The 24,647-nt window shown below is 29.1% G+C and overlaps 1 protein-coding gene across 1 annotated transcript; it reads left to right on the forward strand.

The window, feature by feature from the left end:
• LOC142331558 (uncharacterized) lies at positions 1 to 24,362 on the forward strand. The gene is made up of 3 exons (XM_075377547.1): positions 1 to 130; positions 17,162 to 17,237; positions 21,994 to 24,362. Exons 1-3 carry the CDS (start codon positions 110 to 112, stop codon positions 24,288 to 24,290), a joined length of 2,394 nt encoding a protein of 797 aa, XP_075233662.1. The 5' UTR covers positions 1 to 109; the 3' UTR covers positions 24,291 to 24,362.
• The last annotated feature ends 285 nt before the right edge of the window (positions 24,363 to 24,647 follow it).

Here is a 24,647-nt window from a genome sequence, read left to right on the forward strand (position 1 = left end):
GGCGAATATATCGCCAAGACAACATTTCATCCAGAAGATACAGCTTTATAACTTTTTGTTTAACAAATAATATTTTTATTCTAATAATCATCGATTTAAACAATACAAAATGAATAGATTTTTATTATTTGTAAGTATTATATTAATATATTTATTATTAATATCTCAATATAATTATTTTTATTAAAATCCATTTGGATTAAGCGTTATTAATTATTAATATTTTGTTTGTAAAAACTTAAAGAAAGAATTAAAAGTTATATGGACAACCGTTTTGTGTTCTTTGTGCACATCATCAGCGCATAGAATTAGGATTCATAAAAAGTAATTACGAAACGGTTATTTGTTAAATAACTTTAATAATCTCACTGCATCTTAATGAATATTAAACTTAATTGCTCTAAAAAAAATCGAGTCTTATTTTATTTCCCAGTCATTTATCTGTTCATTTATTTAATTTTTTCTTAAAATATTAGAACAATTTTTTTGAAAAAAGAAACAAAGATATTTTTAATTTTAACTAGATATTTTCGATGAAAATAGAAGTCGAGATATTATTTTGAAAATAATAACTCGACTTTATCCCACGTGAAATGTGTAGAATATTTCTGATTTTACCCGATTAAATTTCAAATAAATAATTTTTCCCGTCTTCATTGCTAATTTTAAGCGTTTTTAATTCAAAACTTTTTCGTCGTAGTTATTTAAATTTATAAAATTATTTTTTTTTAGAAATTAAATATGCATATATATATATATAAAACACAACAGTTTTATCAGATTGTGGGTAAAATTATATGCTTAAAAAAACACATTTCATTAAATATTTTAAATCGGTACGAACAGCGTATAACTTGAGAAATTCACCAACAATAGTTTACAGACTATGTACGAGTGTTCCCGGACGTATTTCCCGAACTTCAGGACACCAAAATGAGCAAAAACTTCATATCGACATAAATTCTATTTTGGTTTGTTTTCCTTCTGGACTCCTCCATTTTGTTATTTTCAACAAAAAGATTATTTATAGGAACGGGTAAACTTACGTTAATTAAAGAGTTTTATTCTACAAAATAGAAAATTTTGAAAACGTCACTGTCAAAAACTTCAAAATGGCCGCTATTATAATTTTTAATTTTCAGTATCTTTGCAATTTTTTGTTTGATCATTTTTATAAATTTATTATTAATATTTTTCATTACATTTAGTGGATGATATAAAAACAGGTAAAAAATGATCAGCTTGCATTACAATATGCAAGAGCGTACTGCTGTGTTAATTGTCTGCAATAACTCGATTGTTTGTCAACGGATTTTTACAAATGAGGTGTTATTTTATTCAAAATAAAATGCTTAATTAATTCTTTAATACTTAAAAATTTGATGAAACAAATAATTACAAAGATATTGATAATAAAAAATTAAGATGGCTGCCGTTTTGAAATTTTTAAAGATGACGTTTTCAAAATGTTGTATTTTATAGAAGAAGATGATACTTGTCTTAAATTTGCGAAATTTAACTAAAATTAATTTACACGATTCTGAAAAATAATCCTTTTATTGAAAATCACAAAATGGCGTCAAGAAGGAAAATAAAGTAAAATAGGATTTATATCGATATGAACTTTTTTGCTCAATTTGGTGTCCTTAATCGGTATCGGGGAATACATCACTCTATATCGTGTTATTGTTTTTTAAAATACCATTCTTACCCACAGTAATACATATGTACCGGTTTTTTTGTGAGCGCAGTTATTTCTGTACTTAATAACATTTTTTTGTTATATGAAATAAATATATATATTTAAAACGGTGCGTGTAATAAATAATAAATTACAAAATTATTATTTTTTATTGGTTTGTTATTTTCAAAGGCAAGTTAACTACTAAGTTCTCTAGCGTTTGGGATTTCTTTCATTTTAAATTTTTCAGAACATCGCTGTTAGTCGAACACGTGACCATCAGTAGAATTAGATTAATATTTTTTATAAGTATTTTTTATTATATTTTGTTAATAACAAAATGTAATAATTTAATAAAAAAGTATTTTGTTATTTTTCATGGTAAATTATAAATTATTATAAATATATAGAACAAGAAAATAATAGGAAAAATGTTGGAAAGTTGCTTCGTGATTAATTTAAATAAGGTAAAATACATTTTAAATACCGATCATTAATATCTTTATTCTAAAGTAATTTTATAAAAATACATTTATAAATAATTTTAAGTACTTTAAAATTGTTAATTTCTCATTCTAACTTAAGTGCAAAAAAAATGTCCGACCTCTGTGGCCGAGTAGTACCATCTTGGAATTTCATGCGGAGATCCCGAGTTCGAATCCCAGTCAGGTACGGTATCTTTTCATACGCTACCACTTTCTACCGGGCTGATGACCATAGCTGTTGATGGCCTCTCTTTAATAATAAAAAAATGATAAATTATTAATACTACGTATTAAAATAAATTTCATAAAAAAAATATAAAATTCGTTTTTTATGTTAAAAATATCAACTATAAAATTACCATAGATTTTATGTTATAGACCCTTTAATCGTGGTTGGGTTTCAATTATTCACACATATCAGGAACGGTCGACCAGAGACTGTACAAGACTACACTTCATTTACATTCATACATATCACCCTCATTCATCCTCTGAAATAATACCTTGCGGCGATTCCGGTGGCTAAACATTAAAAGAGACCCTTTAATCGAGGGTAGTCGCTAGCATCCCCTCTACAACTATGACAACTTGACAGAGAGACGGCGACGGTACCGCTAAAATCTTTAAAATAACGTTTTTCGATACTTTTCTATCATTAAATTCATTTTATGAAATAAATAAGAATGATTTTTGATATATGATTTGTGTTTAAGAATCCTGAATAAAAATCTAATCGTATGTGGAAAACAGTTTTTCGATTAGTATTTTTTTTATATTTTTTTTATTAGAGCGCATCAAAGTCCCACAGTAACTACTCCAAAAATATTCAGACTTCAGAAGCGGTCCGACTGAGAACAGCTGATCCTGATCGGTCAAGAACGTCTCAACCAATTTTCATCAAATTTTAACTTTCATATCTAAATTTCAATGAAATTGACATAAGTTTGGAAATTTTTGAGCCTAAAATGTTATAATAATGTATATAAAACACATCTCGTCAAGTAATTTTCATGATTTATTTATTATTTATATTGAACACTGTTCACGCTTATAACAACGCTTTTTAAAAACAGAAATTTGTTTGAATTTATTTTAAAAATTTGTGATAATTCTTTTTTTTTACAAAAAAGATTGTTTTGGAGCGAGTATGACTTTATCTGAATGGAACTCTGTGGATAATTCAATCTTCAACTCTATGCAAAAAATGAAGTAAAAACACATTCTGTCAAACTTAAACTTTCATTCGATCATTTTTCTTCAGAATAGTTTTCATTTTTATTTCACTTTCCTATAAAAATTCAGACCGTTCAGTTGAAAAGATAATAGTGGAAATTAGTAATTTATTAAAAAAACCCTTAGCATAGTTTTATAAAGTTATGTTTTTTTTAGATATTTCAATCTTTAAACCCGCGGACCCGTCATATATGGTCAAATTCCCGTATCTTTTCGATTGAAAATACATCGACTAACGATGAGAATTACTTGTCGATTTCATTTTTTCTCTAGAGATTCAATTTTAATACTAGACATATTTTCTTTATCCTACAACGAATTCTATAGGATGAATTCTGTATGATACGAGACATTATTAAGAATATTATTTAAAGATAAGTTATGATACATTTTGTTCACTACATCTCTTTCATTGTGATCTATTATATAAATTGTTTGAAAAAACATTAACTTTACATAATTATGTTTAGGCATAGAGTTGTATGTAGAAAAAATGTCTTACATGAAATATAAAAGAAACTTCATGAAGTAGGAAAGTAATCATATCAAAGTTTAATCTTGAAAAAATGTGTTTTGATAAATGTATACACTTTCAGTTCAAGTTCTTATCAGGTTCTATACTTTAAAATAATTTTAGTTTATATAAGAGACAAAATTGTGTCCGTCCTCCGCTTTTTACCATCTACAGTAACCAAGAAAAAAGCCTTATACTTTTCAGATCATAAAAAATATTAATTCCTTAAAAAGAAAAAAATAACAACTGCTTTCCTTAACTTTATAGAAGAAGGATAATTTGATAAAGAGTTCACTTAACCCAGTGGGTACATCACATCTCCTCTATTTGTTTTCCGATCAATTTTAAGTTGTTTTAATTTAATATTTTCGAAACGGGAGGCGATAATTTACTGTATTTTAAACAAAAAAAGTGTTTTTCTTCAACAATTCTATGAAAATTATATAGAGAAAGAGAAAAAAAAACATTTTTCCCACGAAAGAATAAAGTATTATAATGAAAAATTAATAAATAGAATGCACAGCTGTTTGTGAACTGATGCTCGTAAGACAAGTGACTTACTGCAGATGTTACTACTGTGCGTCTCGACCGTATTAGTTCAGTACATTAATCACATTTTTATTTACGGATACCAGACATAAAAATCAGAAATAAAAAAAGGAATCAGACATAAAAAAAAATATATTTTGTTTAGTTTTTATTCGATTTAACAAAAAAACAAAAACAAAATTATTAATGAAATAAAATGTATAACTTAACAAAAAATATGGAAAAATAACTTTCTATTCTTTTCATTTTCGTTATGAAGACAACTATCATATTTAACTTCAACTTATTACCTATGATATAAAGTGGTTGGTAAAAGCAACAGAATTCAATAGTATAGTAAAATAAATTTCATATATAGTCACATTTAAAAAATTTAAGGAAGCAAGATAATGTAAAAGAAATTATTATTATTATTATTGTTTTTATAGTGTTAGATTAACGTACATTAAATTAACGTAATTAGTTTCACGTAGCGTTAAACTAAAAAAAAATATATATTTATATTACATAACAAATGTTTTGTTTTCAACTAACTTATATACCATGCAGTATAGTCTAATTCTTTGTTACGTAACATTTAAAAATAAAACATTAGAACAATCGATAAAATTGACATTGTAATAATCAAATAAAATTAATCGAAAATGAATAATATTCTCGATAAGAGTTTAAATTAAAATTATAATACATTAATAATTAACTGACATGCATAATTTTTTTTTTATCATACGTAACATAAAATTGAATGTAAATTAAAACACACAATATCTCTTTCTCTCTCTCTCTCTCTCTCTACATATATATATATATATATATATATATATATATATATTAAACTTACATTTATTAATGTATTTATACATTACTATTTTTTTTTTTTTGATCATAGATTATGTCAAAAATTTTAATGTAATGTGGTATATAATATTAATTTAATTTTGACTGCTACATAATTACTTTAAGAAAAACATGACTGTTGATAAATTAATATACCAAATCCAAATTAAAATAATATTTAAAATCTATATTTAAATATTATATATAGTCATACAATGTTTGTATTAATGTAATAATTATTACTTTTGTACATAAGTAATTAAAATAAATAATTCATGATTAAGTTATCATACATATTTCTTATTTTTAATTTTTGTGTTTATTTTTATTAAAAAATCATTGTTTTTATATACTTATTTTTTTATATAAAGATTAAGAAATTCTAAATCTTTTTCTTGCATCGATGGATCTGTCCTTAGATACGTTTCAGTGATTATGTTTCCGTTTACATCTTTATTAAATTATGTTCCTTTCGTAAACTCATACGGTTTCCCTTTCTTTTAACATTTCACCTTCTGTTAAATATCAAAGTATTTATCGTGATTTTTTTTTTTTTAATTTGTATTATCATTATCATAATCTAATTATTTTTTACCTTCTGACCATTCTACTGTTTTTTCTCCTCCTATACTTTTAAATTTATAATTTTTACATTTTTAAACTATTTATATTAACAATTTTATAATTAGAATTAATAAAAATCGTAGTAGTAATAATAATATAATATAGGCAAAATTAAATGCAAATTAAAACCGTATTGTGTAACAATAAAAAGTGAACATACAAACGGAAAAGTCTTAATTATTATGATTAGATTCTCAAAAATATTTTCGATGAACAGATAAAAACGATGGAGTATTTCATGTCAGATAAGGCAAGATTTTTTTATCTGAGCGTGTTAATTTGCATAAAGGTATTGGATAACTGAAAATTCTCACCAGATATTTGAGTGTCCATATCAAGATGAGAAAATTGATGTATGGTGTGCTGTTTCCGATAATCGTATAATGAATATTTTTTGACCGGACTGTCAATCTACAGATTGTTTCTAAATAGAACTCGAGTTTTTCTTTGTTTTATTCAACTTATGTTACACCATTTTGCTCAGAATTAAATTCACTACAAGTTTTGTTTAAACATTTTATGTGTTTATTACACATTTAACTAAGTTATTGTACGTAAAACATAAAAAATCTGATGAGGACACCACATGATTTCCTTATACGCTTATTAAATTACATGCACATATTTTTTAAAAAGTAAAGTACACAAAATTCTATTTCATTAATAACATTTTTTCATATTTTTTTTTTTTTATTGTTATTATTGAATTACTATTTATTAAAAAACTTTTTTTACAGAGGTTAATAATTATTAATAAATTAATATATTTAAATTAAAACAAAAAAAAAACGTTAAAAAAAGAGATGAAGTCGGATTCGAACCGACGTGCCTTCCCCTTGTAAAGTGCAAATATTTCATTAATTTTATTTGGCTATAACTTTGGAACCAATGATAATAAGTACCACTTATGATATATCGTTGAAAATCTCTACAGTTAAGAAAGCGTTCAAAATCCAATTTTGTTTGGATTTCAGGCTTTTTTGGACACTTTTGGTCCAGTCGATTGCAGTCAAAGGATAGGTGCACAACTAGATGTTACAGCAGTCCTAAATCAAAAATTTCAACATCTTACGGCTAATCGTTTTTGAGTTATGCGAGATACATACGTATTTAAGTACAGACGTCACGCCGAAACCAGCCGAAATGGATTCAGGGATGTTCAAATTGGATATTTCCATTGAAATCTAAAAACGGAAATTTTTTGTCATCTAAATACTTCCTTTACTTCGTACAAGGGGGTAAAAATCTTGTTTTTACCCCAATTTATTGGTTTCATCCAACATTTTTCAAAAACTACTGCTGATACGGTTCTTAAACTTATTTTATTAGATTTTCCTATAAAAAGCCATAAAAAATCACTAATTCTGCTACTTAACGTCCTAAAAAAATATCAGTACGATCTCATTTCACTAGGGTGGTTGAAATCCGAGAAAATTCTTTCATTAGCTGTAATTCGCAAACAAAGCATTTTAGAACATATGCTTATATGTACCTTTTTCATTATTTTCACGAGTAAAGTAGGTTAACAAAGTACCGGAAGAACTTCTTGATACGCTCTGTAGATGTGTACCGTACGGTTTTCAAAGAATTCTACGCTCAGTTAGTAGATCATGAAAAAGCGTACGTTTTGTTTCAAAAAGATGGAACAACATATAGCACATAAAAGGATTTACTAGCACGCGTTCATACGGTTTATACAGAAGAACGAACTGTCAGCAGATGGCTCCCGTTAAAGCCCATCAGGGCTAGTAACAGGGGGGAAGTGGTGAGGCGACCGGAATCCTCACGTGGCGGATTTCTTCTCCTACGGGGGTTGGAATGTCACCAGAGGACTAAGGACTAATGGCTAGGAACGGAGAGGTGGTGTGGCAACCAGACATGTCACAAGACGAGTGTTCTTCTCCCTCAGGGAGGAATTGGGATGTCAGCAGAAAGCTTAGCAGTTCCTGAGGGCTACGTGGTAGAACCAGGCGTTTGATGTCTTCTAAAAAGGCAAACCTTGACTAGGGCGGAATTTACTGATGTGGATGTCTTTCGAGGTATTTACATCAGTTGCATCTCATCGAGGCCGACTGATGACTGTGGAATGTGATCAGTTTGAGGGCAAGAAGTTGACCTCCGACTAAGCCACTGATGGCTTGGAACCGAGGGGGTGGTATGGCAACCAGACATGTCACAAGGTAGCTGCTGTTCTTCTCCATCGGAGGGAGGAGGGGAAATTGAGATGTCAGTAGAGGATTGCAATTAAGTTAAAGGCTTACAATTGATCGTTTTGAGATCACTATGGGAACAAAGTAAAATTCCGTTTTTGCGATCAAAATTTTTGTGGTGAACATTATTATTGATATAACCTCGTACATCTCGTTTATGAGACATTTACAGTCGCTCCCAGCTTCCTAAGAATTGGAGTAGGCGCGGGGTCCGTGCTTCCGTGAACTCGGTTAGCTAGTTCAGAGGGCAACGATGTAGGACAGCACAGAGAAGATGTCCGAAAGAAGCCTACAGCAAAGGCAAAGGCTGAGTTGAAATTCACTGATGTAAATATCTACCGAGGCATTTACATAGGTGGCATCCCAACTGAAGCCTAGCTGATGACTGTGAGATGTAATCAGTTAGAGGGTCAAACGACAGCCTCCGTTAAAGTCCATCAGGGCTAGGAACGGGAAGTTGGACGACCGGAATCGTCACAAGTTGGGTGTTCCCCTACGGGGGTTGGGATATCAGCAGAGAGCGGTGAGCTTCGTGTTCCCAAGATTTATCCAGTTGCGATCTTTTTCTTTGGGATATTTGAAGGTCCGAGGTTATGAATCAAATCCGTACACTATTAATGAAAAGAAGGCGAACATTCAGAAAGAAATCGACGGCACTGACAATTTATGTTACTTGATTTTCAATATGATAACTCTTACACAAACGTACATCGCTGTGCAAGGATTTCATTGTAATTAAAATCTTGCCTAAAAAAAAGGGAAAATAAAAAAAATAAAACTATGGTACATATTTTTACTATAACTTACCGTGTATCTAAATTTTTTATAAGGTAAATACAGGATTTAATTTTAAATTTTCGTTTTACTTTCCCATCTAGATAGTGCTATAGCAGAGCTATAGCTCTAGAAGGAAAAGTATTGTAATCGGTCCAATTTGGGCATGTGCGGTTTTCACTGGATCTTAATGTTTTGATACCTAAGAAATCCAAAAAACCGGATGGAAATTTTTCGAATTTTAATATTCGTATGTTCATGTGTGATCGGTGTTGGCCTTTAAATCACATTATATCTACAGAACTAGTGAACCGATTTTGACAATACTTGATCAGATTACTTCTATATATAAGGTGAAAATTTAATGGCATATTGATGCCATTAAATTTTCAACTTCAAAGGTTAAGGGAGTGAGGCTATACAGCAATGTCACCTTCAGTATCTTGAAATTTCATATAATTAAAGTCATATTTTTCTAAACCACATTCGTTAACAATTAAAAAATAACAAGATTTTCAACAAAAAATGTTTTTGGAAAATCGCACCCCCCCACCCCAAAGAATGTGTTGTAGTCGCCTGCTATGTTGTGACGTCACGGGTGAACGATAGAATTAAATAAATGAATAATATTTTTAAATTGTAAAAAAGTAACTCGGTCTCAAACTCGATCGCCAGGTATATTCGGTACCTGATGCGTTAATCCTCGCGGCTATATCAGTCTGCCGATCGTAAAAGCGAAATTTATTCTATGTAAGTTGTGAAATTACATTAGTTTAGTTAGTTCTGACCGTCGCCGATAGTACCGCCACACCCGCGCGAATTAAATACGCGCGCGCGCTTTAATTAGAATTATTGAATTAAAAAAAAACTAAAAAAATATTAAATTTAAATAAAATTATAAATTAAGTTGTGTGTGTAAGCCGTACATCAGAAACAACCCTCAGTTTGTAGGACTTTCCCTGAACGTGCATATGGGAAGCCGCGTTCCGGTACACAAACTGTGTTGTCAGCATTTTTTTTTTCATTTCTTTCATAAATTGTTACATGTTGCAACATATTTAATCTGTGGAGGTTCGGTGTAAAGCTGCTTATCCGGTATTAATAAATCTAGATTTAGTTAATTAAACAGTAAAGGGATACGGAGAAAGTAACAAAAAAAAGTAGTAGAAGGCAAAGATTAGAATTTATAAAATAGATAATTGAAGTTAAGTAGGGGGTAATAATGGATGTTAAGGTTAAAAGATTAGTGCAGAACAGGAAAGATAAATAATAATAAAGAAACTAGTCGCATGAATACATAACTAAAATTTCTTTACAACGAAAACTGAATTTATAGGTAGCCGTGAGCAGTAGTGATATTTGGATAAATTGAATATTACGTTTTTTTTCACTTGTTGAGGTTGAAGAATATATTATATCATAGGTAATAACGAAATTTAAAAAAACCTATCTAATAAACAAATTAAATGGTTGCATGTCTTCTTCACATACTCCTCTATTTGTTTTTTGCATAACATTATTTTTTATTTCAGGTATTTATTCTGAAAAATAGCGTTTTCTTTTTAAATTTAACAATCATTACTATTTATTATGAAATCTGTAAGCTATTTATATTCGTACGCATAAACCTTTTTCTGGTATTAAGTATAATAATAGGTGATTATGGCAAAATAAAAATATCGATTTTTTTATAAATAACAAGGTTGTTATGTCAGTATGATTATTATTATACCATAATAATCATTTGTAAAAAATGAATCTTGTAATCACTTTTCTTGTTAAATTTATGCTGTTTTTTTTTGTTTTTTTTTATCTAATATGACATTTATATTTTTAGGCTTTACTCAGTGGATAATTGAAATTAATTGCCTGTCAGAAAATCAGCAATTTGGATTTCAATATTATCTTGTTATTTTATTAAGGAAACGTTAGATAAAATATTATTTGTATTTTATAATTCATCTATTTCATCAAGCTATTACTTTCAATGTTAAATAAATAAAATATTGACCTTTTTAATATATATATATATATATATATATATATATATATATGTTTGTGTGTGTGTAGGTGGGTGGGTGGATGTGTGTGTGTAGTGAATAAATGATTTTTTAAGGGTACTTAACCTTTCTTTATAAATACTTTAATTCATTAGTAAAATAATTTATTTAGGTTGATGTATGTACGTAGATGTATACTTAATAGATATTACGTGAGTAATATCTAAATAAACTGATATGGTTTGCTGTTCTTCCGGTAACCTGCTGGATAATGGATCGTAAAAAAATTAAAATAATTTATTATGTAAATTTTTTTAAATAGCTTGTAGAAAAATTGCATTCGTGCGTACATGCACAATCTAATTTTGCATAAATAATTTTATTTTAATTAAGTCATTAGCAATATGAAAACACTTCTGTTAGGTATTAATAATAATAATAATTAGGCTTATAAAAATGATCAATTAATAAATTGTTTAAATAAAACATTCGAAACTTGTTTGTTACTTAGGTTTGCTTACTATTCCGTTAAAATTTTTATCGTATTTTATATAACAAATCTTAATAAATTAACAAAAAGCTTTTATTTTAAGTTATTAAAAGTTGATAAACAAGAATTTTTTATCATTAAAAGAATAATTTCTTTATTTTGTTATTTTTACACATCATTAGCTATTATAAAGTTATTTAAGGGTACGTATACTTTATTAATACTCTGTATATACTTTCGATTTTATTAGTGTATAATTAGAAGTATTTTTATTATTATTTTTATTTCTTTTATTTCTTTCACTTTTATAGAATTAATAATTAGTGGAATAATCCTAATACTAATTATAATATTACTTAACTTAATTTATATTATTTGTAAAAGATGAAAGATTAGGTGTCCACTAGGGTCTTGCCCGTTTTGTGGCACCACCCCTTTTCTATCAATCTTTTTAGTTTGAGTAAGGGGAAAAGTAAACAGTTTTATCTTCATTTCGGGAAAATTATCAAATAATAGTAAGGAAAATTTATCAAGGAGAAAATAATTTGTGGAAACTGTAATTAAATGCCACAATTAAAGTAAAAAGAAAATATTTTTCCCAAAAATATATCTTTCTATTTCAACTCGCTGCTTTAAAAACAAATAAAAATAGATTAAAATACATATTTTTTTATAATTTATCAAGTACTGAAAACCAAATAAATATTAAGATTATATTTAACAAAGAATAAGATTTTTATATAAGTTAATATTTAAGAAGAGAAATTAAATTTTTGTAAAATTTTATTTAAATAAGCCCAGAGATTTATTTAAAATTAGAATACTTCCAGATAAAAAAGGTGACAACGCACCCGTCACGCGGCTTTTCCGGGAAAGTCCTACAATTGCTGGTTGTTTCTGACTGCACGGCTTACACACTCATTAATTAAAAATTTTTATCATTTTATTTAAATACAATTTTTTTTTTCGTTTATTTCATTCAATGATTCTACATACCGTAGCGCGCATACCGTAATTAATTCCCGCGGGTGTGGCGTTAACAGCGGTGACGATCGGAACTAACTAAACGAATGTAATTTCTAACTTACATAGAACAAATTTCGCTTGTACGGTCGGCAAACTGGTGTAGTCGCCAGGCTTAACGCACAAGGTACCGTGTCAACCGGGCGATCAAGTTCGAGAGCAGCCAGGCCAGTTACTTTTATACAATTTAAATATTATTCATTTATTTAATTCTATCGCTCACCTGTGACGTCACAACATAGCAGTACTTTAGATCAATTTTTGTGGTGGGAGGTGCGATTTTGTAAAAAATCTTTTTTTCAAATATTGTTATTATTTCATTGTTAACAATTAAATGTGTCTAAGAAAAATATGACCTTAATTAGGCGAAATCTCGAGATACTGAGAGCGACCTTGCTATACAGCCTCACCCCCTTGATCTTTTAAGTTGAAAATTTAATGACATCAATGCCCCATATATAGAAGTAATCTGACCAAGTTTGGTCAAAATTGGTCTAGTAGTTCTATGGAGATATAATATGATTTAGAGGCCAACACCAAACACATACACGTACATACGAACATTAAAATTCGTAGAATTTCCATCCGGTTTTTGGGTTCCTTAGCTGCCAAAACCTCAAGTTCCGGTGAAAACTGCATATTTCCAAATTGGTCGATTACAATACTTTCTCTTTTTGGAGCTGTAGCTATGGTACAGCGGTATCTAGACGGGAAAGTAAAAATTAGTAATAACCTATCAAGCAGAAATAGAATGACCGATGAAGTAATAATTTTGTCCTCTATCAATCTAGTTGTAGGATTATTAGCAACCTCTCTTTCACCCAAAAAATTTTAAAAATAGAATCAATCTTGGCTTACATTACATATACGAAAATTCTTTACAATATCTCCAAATACAATACTCAAGCCCATCTGTTAAATATATATAAGGCCTACTTTTTGCAATAACTCTTGTTTGTCGTCTGATTTTTACGTGTAAGGTGTCGTTTTGTTCACAAAAAAGTGCTTCATAATTTTTATAATACAAAGCAATCTGATAAATCTAATAATTCCTAAGATATTTAAGAATAAAAAATTGAAACGACCGCTATTTTGAAATTTGTCAACGAAAGAGTATCGTTATTTTTTTCCTATTAAAAAAAATGTTAGTTTAGAATAAAATACAAAATTTTATTGCGTTATCTCCAGCCGTTCTTGAAAAATATTTTTTTTGTTAAAAAATACATAATGGCGAACAGACGGAAAAATGTGCGTTTTCGGTCTTTTTCCTGTTTAGCCTTCGGCAATTACCGTTCAGGTATTACTTCAGAGGATGATATGTATGAATGTAAATGAAGTGTAGTCTTGTACAGTCTCAATTCGACCATTCCTGAGATTTGTGGTTAATTGAAACCGAACCACCAAACAACACCGGTATCCAAGATGTAGTATTCAAATCCGTATTAAAGTAATCGCCTTTACTAGGACTTTAACGCTGGAACTATCGATTCCAAATCAGCTGATTTGGGAAGACGCGTTCACCACTAGACCAACCCGGTGGGTTGAGTTTTTGGACCTATGTTCACTGGATATTTTTTCATCTTAGAGTTTGGCCTCAACTTTAAAGGACATCATATATATATATATATATATATATTACATATATATTAAATATATATTTACTCGTATATATAACATATATTACTATGTGATTACTATTATATATACACTCGCATGGTAATATCCTATTGATAACGTTAGAAGTAATGAATTTAAGAATCCAGTTTCTCAATTTAGCAGCCTTCACAACCAAATATCAAAATTATAAAATAGGTTATATTGAATAATCTAATGTGACATAATAATAAAAAGAAGGCCAAGGGAAAAAGCTTTTTTAAACATGAATAGTCAAAGTATTTTTTTCTTTTATCGGATCTTTTATTATTTAAAAATTAAATTAAAATAATAATAATAATTTCTTGCTCTTTTATATTAAACAAAAATCTATTGCATAAATGTTTAGCTATAAAATAAACAAATGGTTATACTGAACTTTAGTCAACCTAACCCAGTTGGCAGTTCAACTAATAATAGTAAATATTTTTTAATCTTAAAATACAAAATAAAGTTTATGTAGTTGCATCTAACTTAAAATATTCCCATTAATATATATGTCATTTTACTTTCTATTGAATTTTAAATATCAAAGTCTTTCTATGTTATTTATAATTGCTACTTTATTGCATAAAGAATTTTATGATCTACGCATCGTATAGCCAGCCGATATTGTTTGTATTTTTTCTTGCTTAAGAAATGTGATATTTAAGTAGCAAAATTTTATTTTTGTCTAATTTATTTCGATGTTTATCCTTACCTTCAGTTTCGTGTACGCGGTAAAATCTTATCAATATAAAACCGCTTGACATTACAAAAAATTAATTTTTTTCTAGATCCCTGAATTCAGAAAAGTGCTTTTACAAAAAAAAATTTCCAGGGGGCCGAACTTACAAAAATGAGTCTTATTAGTTCTTATAAGTCTTATCAATTTTAAATAAGCTTTTGTATTTCTATGACTGATTGGTATGTCATCTTCCTCAAATGAGGAAAATGAACATTTTTAGCGAATGAAAAATTCCATGCATGACCGGGATTCGAACCCGGAATCTCCGGATGAAAGGCTCAAATAATGTAATAGTGATGCGTAAATGAATACCGCAATAAGGGAAAGTTTTTGATTCTTCCACGTTTGAAAGAAAAGTATCCCAATAATTTTCTGCTTCTAAGTTTGTAATTCCAAATATATAGGTTATATATAATATATAGGTTGTCTCATTTCAAATGCCCTATTTTTATTTAGCCCATTTCCTGTTTAGCCTCCAGGAATTACCATTCAGGTATTACTTCAGTGGATGAATGAGGATGATATGTATGAGTGTAAATGAAGGCTTGTACACTCTCTGTTCGACCATTCCTGAGATGTGTGTGGTTAATTGAAACCCAACCACCAAATTACATCGGTATCCACGATCTAGTATTCAAATCCGTATAAAAATAACCGCCTTTACTAAGACTTTAACGCTGGAACTCTCGACTTCGAAATCAGCCTATTTCGGAAGACGCGTTCAGCTCTAGACCAACTTAGTGAATTGCATTTTCGGACCTATGTTCATTGGACATTTTTTCTTCAGTATGTTAAGTAGACTCACTTCCTAGAAGAAAGGACACCTCACCTTTAAAGGACACCATGTATATTTTTTTTTGGGGGGGGAGAGAAGGTATTATAAAGTTTTCTCTATCGATATGAAACAAAAATTAAATTAAAGCCTGTATTATCTATACATCACATACCTTCCACATGTGCCTCACCAGCCACACGAAGAATATCCAGCCGATAAGCGATTTCTTGACATGCTTGTTGAAGCATTACTGGCGTGATGATTGAAATGGCATTCCGAACTTTCTCTTGCAGCTCCTGGATATTGGCTGCTTTTGTCGTACACACACTGTCTTTCTCATAAACCCAAAAGAAGAAGGGATGATCTGGACGGCCAGGGAATTGAACCACCTCTTCTAATCCACTTATCTGGAAACGTCTCATCCAGCCTTTCCCTTAGTTCAAGAAGCCAGTGTTGGAGAGTCCCTTCTGTGTAGTAGAGGATATTAGGATGCCTATGCTCAATCTGTAGGCAAACTGCTCCACATGTCAAGATTCCCGACAGATAGATTGGAAGCGGTGGTTCAAATCCTTGGTCACCCACATCGCCAGATGTGGGTGACCAAGGGCTGATCCCCACATCGCCTGGGTGACCTGAGGGGTCACCCACATCGCCGAGGGGTGACCCCTCTGAACTTCTATAGTTGAACATAAATTAAAAAACTTTTTAAAATTGAGAAATGAAGTAGCGTTACCTCGTAGTGGTGTTTTTCGGGTAACGCTAAGAACCGGGAAAAATACATTTTTACCCGTACGAAGGACGGCTACCCAGTTATAACTACTATTTTTAAGATGATGCCCGATTATTTTGAAATCCGCATTCTTCAGATCACTCAAACTTTCGAGTCCTGTACTGACCAAACTGTTCTTCTGAAGAAATTACAATACACTGATATTTTTTATAAATTGAACAGGCTTTAATTTATAATTATCGTTATTATTCCCACAAGTATGAGTTTGATGAACAGACAGGGGTCCGACAGGTAGAGCCCTCTGGCTCTAGACGGGAAGGGCGAGCCAAGTGACCCTGACCGGCTATATAATTACTTTTGAAAATACTCTTGCTAGAGTATCCTCTGCGTGTTGGAGAGGCGTTGGATTATATTAAATGTATTTTCCGTTAACGTACTATTCAAAATAATATACATAGACATTTATAAAATATTTTTGTATTTATTTATTTTATATGTTCTGTGTGTTAAGCATCAGTATGAAAAATATGTTATTAAAGATGGGTATTAAAACGAAAATTATGATAGGTGTGCTGATTAAATAACAAATTAATAATCAGCAATTGTAAATATGATGAAATCCATCATGGATGTCAAAGTATTTCACATATAACTTCGTTCAGAAATTTATGGTTTTGAATACTGGCCAAACCTGGTGTAGGTTGCATATAAAAATGTTATTATTAAGTTTTATGATTAAGTGGTGAATTAATCACAAATTACATCCATAAAGTACTTAAGTATCTTTTTTAAAGTAAACTTATAAACATATGATTTAATCGTTATATAAATATATATATTTTTTTAATTTTTGTAGGTGATTCTTTCACTTTTTATTCATAGCACCTTGTCAGAAAAATCTAAAACATCTTCCGTCAGGACAAAAAAGGAAGGTAAATTAATTCAATTATTTTAATTTTATAATATTATTTTTAATGCATATTTAATAATAGTTATTGTTATTATTACATAGTGAATACTAATATCCTTTACTCATAAACTTCGATAAATAAATTTTTCCTTTATTGTTTTATGATAAAAAACCTCATGATCATCATATGTTTTTATTATTTACATTATTATTATGTAAAAGTATGTTAGTTTTACATTCCTTATAATTAAACTGATAAAAATCACTTTTAAATTTATTGATTTTTACATGTAATTGTTGTAAACAGGTTAAGAGAGCCCTAAAAGCAATTCTCTCCTAAGCAGCACAAAGCAAAATTACTCAAAAAGATTTCATTCAAGAAAGATAATATAGAAATAATATTTAAAACTGATTTTGTTCTTTAGAATAGGTTTTTTTTAAATCTGTATATAATCAATAAAGTGTCCTGATTGACTGACTGAACAACACGCAGGTCAAACCACTTAAACTACGTAGATGAATTTTAAAAGGATACCTTGTTTTTATAACTTAAACACCCAGTAAGGATTTTAGAAAACTCCATTTATAAGAGGATGAATAAGGGAAGCAAATAATTTATAAAAATTTTATACGTGAGGAATCGAAAGTATTACAGTTGTGAAAATCGGTTCTTAGATTTATCTTTAAAAACAAAATGACACTTATTTCACCATTTTTCAAAAATCAAATTTCGGGAAAGGTTTTCAATGAAAATTCTAAATTTCAGGCGTGAAAAGTGGCATTCATATATTCATTTGAAAATAGAATTATAAAGATTTCACCATTTTTAAAAAAAATTAATGTGAGGTGGCAAATGGGAAGTAGCAAAATTTTCAGTAAAATTATATAAAGCCGAAGGCAAAGTTAAAATCCTCACTAAAGTAGATAAACCAATTTTCCAATACGCCCATTAAAAATCAACTACTATGGTAGAATTTTAACAAAATTTTAATATTTCTTTTGAAAATTTATAAATTTCTTTATCATTCTCTTTAAAAATATTTGGGTTTTTGAATAGTATTAAATTAAGGTACCAAATTTTAGAAGATTTTTATTATCATAAGGTTCTTCAATAAAAATGCATGATGCGTTGGTTTGCTGTATCTGCTCATATTTTTATTTTGAATGAAGCGCTATCATCTAGCAGAAAAAAATTGAACTAACAACTGTATAATAAATTTTATTGTGTACCATAAACAGTACGTCGTTTACATTAACATTTATTATACTTATTATTTTTTTTACATTTTGTTAAAAAAAATCTGATGTGGACACCGCATGACTTCCTAGTACGCCTATTAAATTACATATACACATTTTTTGGTGCACTTCATTTAAAATTATTCCATTTGAAAGAGATTCGATCCTCCATTTCTTTAATAAAGTGGACAGTTACGAAATACTTATTAGTTTTTATTAACATCAAATGTTTATACAATTATTAATCCAACAATCTTACATAACATATTATGATAGAGTAAAAGTCCATTTAAAAACTCGTATTACTAGATCAGTATTATTCATATCTTCGTAAGTTGCTGATTAACAAAAGTTTTATATTTTGTTAAACAATAAAGTCAATAAAATAACTTAATATCCCTTTCCTGTTGGTGGAGCTCTCAAATTTAATTCGAAAAATCTTTTTTTTTTAAATTTATTTGAAATCAATTTTAGTGAATATTTTAATCATTAAAAAAATCCCCTTGATGCATGAGCCCCAAATTTACAAAGGAATTATTTTATCATAAAGATAAAAAAATCTGATGTAGACACCACATGACTTCTTTTTACGTCTGTTAAATTACAGATACACATTTTTTTATAATGAAAACTACATAAAATTTTATTTCAATAATAACTTTTGATATTTTTTAATTTATTTTTTTTTTAAATTATTATTTATTGTAATACTTTTTTTACAGTCGGAGGTTAATAATTAATTATTAATAAATCAATGTATTTAAATTAAAAAAAAAAAAGTTAAGAAAAAAGGAGATGAAGTCGGATTCGAACCGATGTGCCTTCCCCTTGATAGATCCAAATATTTCATTAATTAAAATTTTATTTGACGATAACTCTGAAACCAATGAAAGTAAGTACCACTCATGATATATCTTTGAAAATCTTGAATGAGGGCTGCAGTTAAGAAAAAGCCCAAAATCCCAAAAAAATTGGATTTTGGGCTTTTTTGGATACTTTTGGTCCAGTCTATTGTAATCAAAAGGGTAGGTGCACAACTAGATGTTACAACAGTCCTAAATCAAAAATTTCAACATCCTACGGCTAATCGTTTTTGAGTTATGCGAGATACGTATATACGTATGTACGTTCAGATGTCCCGCCGAAACCACTCAAAATGGATTTAGGGATAGTCAAAATGGGCATTTCCGTTAAAATCTGAAAACCGAAGTTTCTCGATATAATAATACTTTGTACAACGAAATAAAACGTATTGTAGAAAAGTTTTTGAAATTTTATAAATATAAATAATTATAGAAGCCCCATGCTTCTTGATATGAACTTTATATATAAAATATGTAAATGTATTAATCATTTTACTTAATTATATTTCTTTCACCATGAAACAGAAATATAATTAAATAAAATTAATTTTTTTTTCTTAAACGAATACCTGTAAAATACTTAATACGCTCCCAAACATGAGGATACGGACGAGTCGACGGTCCAGGGGGCTCCCTGGCCTGATGGTCGGGCGAGCGAAAGGTGCCCTGACAGGCTAATGTAGGAGAAATAAAATAAGAGATATGAGATATTTTATCACCATTTTTTTAACAGAAATTTGGATTTTTTGATATTAATATTTTTTTATTTTTGGAAGGCCCAATTCAAAAATAACTTATATAATGTAAATTAGATTCTACAATTTAAAAAAAATAATTGTTTTCTTCAAAATGTGTGTAATTGTCTTTGTATTTTTCTTATATATTTAATTTCTTTTAAGCTAATGATCACATGATCACATTTCCTTCATTCCTGTCTAGAAACTTGTTTATTTATTTATTATTTTTAGTTTTCATTTTTATATATTTTCTGTTGTTTCATCTGACAATTTAATTTACTACTCTACTCTCAAATCATTTATCCATAGATTTTGTAATAAAGTATCATTATATTTTTAATAGACATCATTTTACTTTAGATCTAACATTTAAATGATCAATGAATCACATTTCCATTAAATTACTTTAGTTAACTGTTGACATAATGGAACATGAATGGTTACTAAGTACAATAAATTATATTAAATAATTTATAATTTTAAAAAAATAAATATTATTTTTTATCACTGTAATTTTTTTTTATAAAAAGTTGTTAATCCTTTATAGTAAGACAAATATTTTTATTTTTAGTTCTATAAATAATAATATAAAAGTGTTGTTAATGCCATGGCTAACATCATTTAACTTCCTGTGATAAATTAAACAAGATTCTATTAGCTAAATCAGCATAGAAGTTCTGAACTCTAAATGATGCTTAGTATATTAGTTAAATTAATCACTCTAACCTTTACTCATGGATTATAGCTGTTAATGCTGCAGAAAATTAAAAAAAAAAATTAAAAAAAAAACACTTCTGTGTATCATTTATTTTACAGATGAAATAAATAATTGGCTTTACCTACCTTGTCCTATCTGTTATTATAAAGCTGGAATCAATGTTTCAGGGAGGCAAAATATTTTATTAAAAATTATTCTGAAAATATTAAGAAATATGGTTAAAATTAATAATAAACTCATATAATTGAATATAGAATAACAATAATTGTACTCGGTATCTTCCTTTTTCTATCTTCTTTTTGCTGTATACCAGTAGCATATATTTTTTCTTCCTCATTTGTTAACAATCCTAGGATTGTTTTGCAGTTGATCCCCAGTTTTTTCCAATTTTCAGCAAGTCTCTTTAACATCCTACAGGTACTGCATCCCATGTCTTTTATAATCTGGTCAATATATTTGAGCCTCGGTTTTTCTTTATCGTTCTTCTTTCCTTGCTCTACATCTTCTAATATCATTTTAGTCGACCCGTCATGTCTTAAAAAATCACCAACTCAATTGCTCCTTCTTTGTTTTAACATGATAAGAGCAAGTTTTATCAGTGCCAACTATCCTTAATGCTTTCTCACTTTGTTTATACATGGATTTTCTTCATTCTGCAGTGTAACACCATATCTAAAAAGCTTTAATTTTCCTTCATGTCTTGCTTCTGTACAAAAACACATTCCACACAAACATTTTAACTGTCCCTTCTTTAGGTCATCATTATCTTTGTTTGAAATAGATTATGCTTTTTTAAATCCATCCTTTCCCAGTTGAATAGTTCACTATTTCCTTTTTTGATCGGTCATGTGATATTATGTTTCTGCCCAAATGTGTGAAGCAGTTCACATTTTCTGTACATTCTCCTTCTAGCATGCATTATACCATGTATAATAATATAACCTTTTATATAATTATAACAATAATAAGCATTCTGATTTCTTATTCATCTGGTCCTAGATTTTTACGAAAGAGGATTGGACATGCCTTTATTCATTTCTTTCTCCCCTAAGCAAAGCTAAAAGTAATGTTGGTATTTCTCTTCTTGTTACTATATAATAATTAAATAAAACATAATCCTGCACATAATTAAAATATTAGACAGGAATTAATAACAAATTTTTCAGCTAAAATTATTCTATATTTCATAATTAAAATGATATATTTTTTTTAATGTTTTAGGTGGGACACATCATAAAACTGACTTATCATCATCTGGTACTAGTTTAGATTTGTCTTTCAGCAATGGAGGAGGTTTTTCAAGTGAAGATACTTCATCGCATTTCAGTAATGAAATTGTAACACCACCACCAGAAAATATATTAGATACACCGATCGCCAGTAGTTATAACCAAAATCCATTATTTAGTAGCGGATATAATTCTGCTTACAATCAAGGTTCTTTTGGTTACAATTCAAAAACACCATTTTTGTCATCATATAAATTTGGTTCCGCCAATACTGATGGTGCATATAAATCAAATTTATATGGAGGTGCTTATTCAACATATAATCAAGCTCAAGGAAATTATTACCCCGGTTACAATATTTATCAAGGATATCAAAATTATCCAGGATTTTATAATGACGGGTATTATAATGCATACAATTATTCGGCTTACAGTAGTAAAAATCCTAGTTACGAAAGCGGATATTATTCTGGTATTCATTATCCTTACCAAAATTCATATTCTGGTTACGGATATACACCACTAAATTCTGGTTATGCAGGATATTCTGGATATGATTCAAGTAAATACTATGGTGGAGCATATAAACCGGGTTTTGGAACTTCATCATTCTCTTCTACTCCATCCATTTCATCTGGAATCTATTCTCCATCATATTCATCAGGATCATCTTCTAGTTCTGGAAAAACTGGATCAGGTGTAGCAACTTCAGGAGCAATAACAAGTAATATTTATGGGCAATACCAGTCTTCTCCATCATACCCTTATAGTTATCCAGGATATACAAATTATCAAACAGGTAATTACGGATATCAATCATATAAACCGTATTCTTCTGGAGCCTATGATTATAAGTATAATTATCAAGCTCTTCCAGGAGTTACATCAACTGTATCACCTGTTGCTCCTTTCTCAAAATCAACATCTAGTTCTTTATCAACAGGTTTTGGAACATCTGGTATCGGAAGTAAACCGGTTTCTACACCTAATGTATATAATTATCCCGGTTACAGCAATTATTTTGGTGGATCATATAAACCATATGTAAGTGGTGGTTATGATTATTCCGGTTACAATTTCCCTGGTTATACCTCAACTGTATCACCTTTATCTTTATCAAAATCATCTTCCGGAATTTACTCTGCTACTGGAACAATAAATCCAGGTACAAGTAGTACTACAGGTATTTCTGGTGGTAGTAAAACTGATATTTTTGGTAAATATACACCAGGCTCATCAATACATTCATATAACTATCCAGGATATAATAATTACCAAACTGGACCTTATAATTACGGGGCATATAAACCATATACCAGTGCTTATGGGTATTATGACTATAATAAACAAAATGTAGGTTACCCGCAATATCAAATTAGTAAAGCTGCTGAAATTAAATATACTCCAGGTTATAATGTGTACGGATCAGTTACTACACCGGCCTCTATACCATTAAAAACTCCATCATCATTTAAATCGACAGAAATACCTTCAGTAATACCAAATATAATTCCTTCAACACCGGTTCCACCGTTATCTTCATTTGATACAAGTAAAAGTTCATTTGGTACATATAAATTTAATAATTATGGTACTTATCCCTCATCATATTCTGGATACAATTATCCAGGTTATCAACAAAGTCATTCTTATTATCATTCTGGAGCATATAATGATGGTTCATACAAACCTAATACATATCCATCTTATCAAAGTGCTTTTAATCAAGGCATTAAATACACACCTAGTTTTTTTCCAACTGTTGCACCTTCTGTAACTCCAGCTATCTCTTCTGGTATTGCCGGATCAGGTTTATCATCATATTCTGGGTCAAATTTAGCTGGAAAAACTGGTTCATCGTCGGCTGATGGAAGCATACAATCTATTTATTCCAATTCCTATGATTTTTCATCATATGGTAAAAACGTACCATCTTTTCCAGTAACCACAGTAAAACCAATAGCTTATCAATCTAGCGGTTATAATTATAATGCTGGTTATAATTATCCTTATCAGTACGGTGGTTATCAGGATTCTATTTATAAATCTGGTGTAAACTATCCGTATTTTAATAATTATGGTTATTCAAAATATTCACAATATCCTGGTTATGTCGGCTCAGTAGATAGTTCTGGTAAATATCTTTCCGGATATCATGCAGGACAGTATTATAATACAGGTGGATTGCATAACTTTCCTGAAAGTTTATCCTATGTTTCTTCAGGACAATCTATATTTCCTAGTACTACAACAGTAGCACCAATAGAAAGTACTACAATAAAAAAATAAAAATGCAATTTTAATTAAATGTATTGAATTATAAAAATTATCAAAATGTGTTCATATTGTTTTTTATTTGTTTTTTTTAAATTAGATTATGCTATATTTTTATAGTTATTTTTATATAAATAAATATTTAATCAAGTCAAAAAAAGGAATGAGTTGAAAAAATAAAAAATAAATAAATTTGAATTTCTTTTATGTTTGTTTTATTTGGATCACTTTTTGAAACTTTATTCTAATTTTAAGCTGTTTTGTAGCGCGCGCGCGTGTGTGATTGCCAACATAAGCACATGAAATTAATAGCAACCTCAATGTAAACATAACAATTTACATAATAATTGTTTCTTGAATTCATGGATACAT

This window comes from Lycorma delicatula, chromosome 10 (assembly GCF_047948215.1).
Source record: "Lycorma delicatula isolate Av1 chromosome 10, ASM4794821v1, whole genome shotgun sequence".
NCBI classification, from domain to species: Eukaryota; Metazoa; Arthropoda; class Insecta; order Hemiptera; family Fulgoridae; genus Lycorma; species Lycorma delicatula.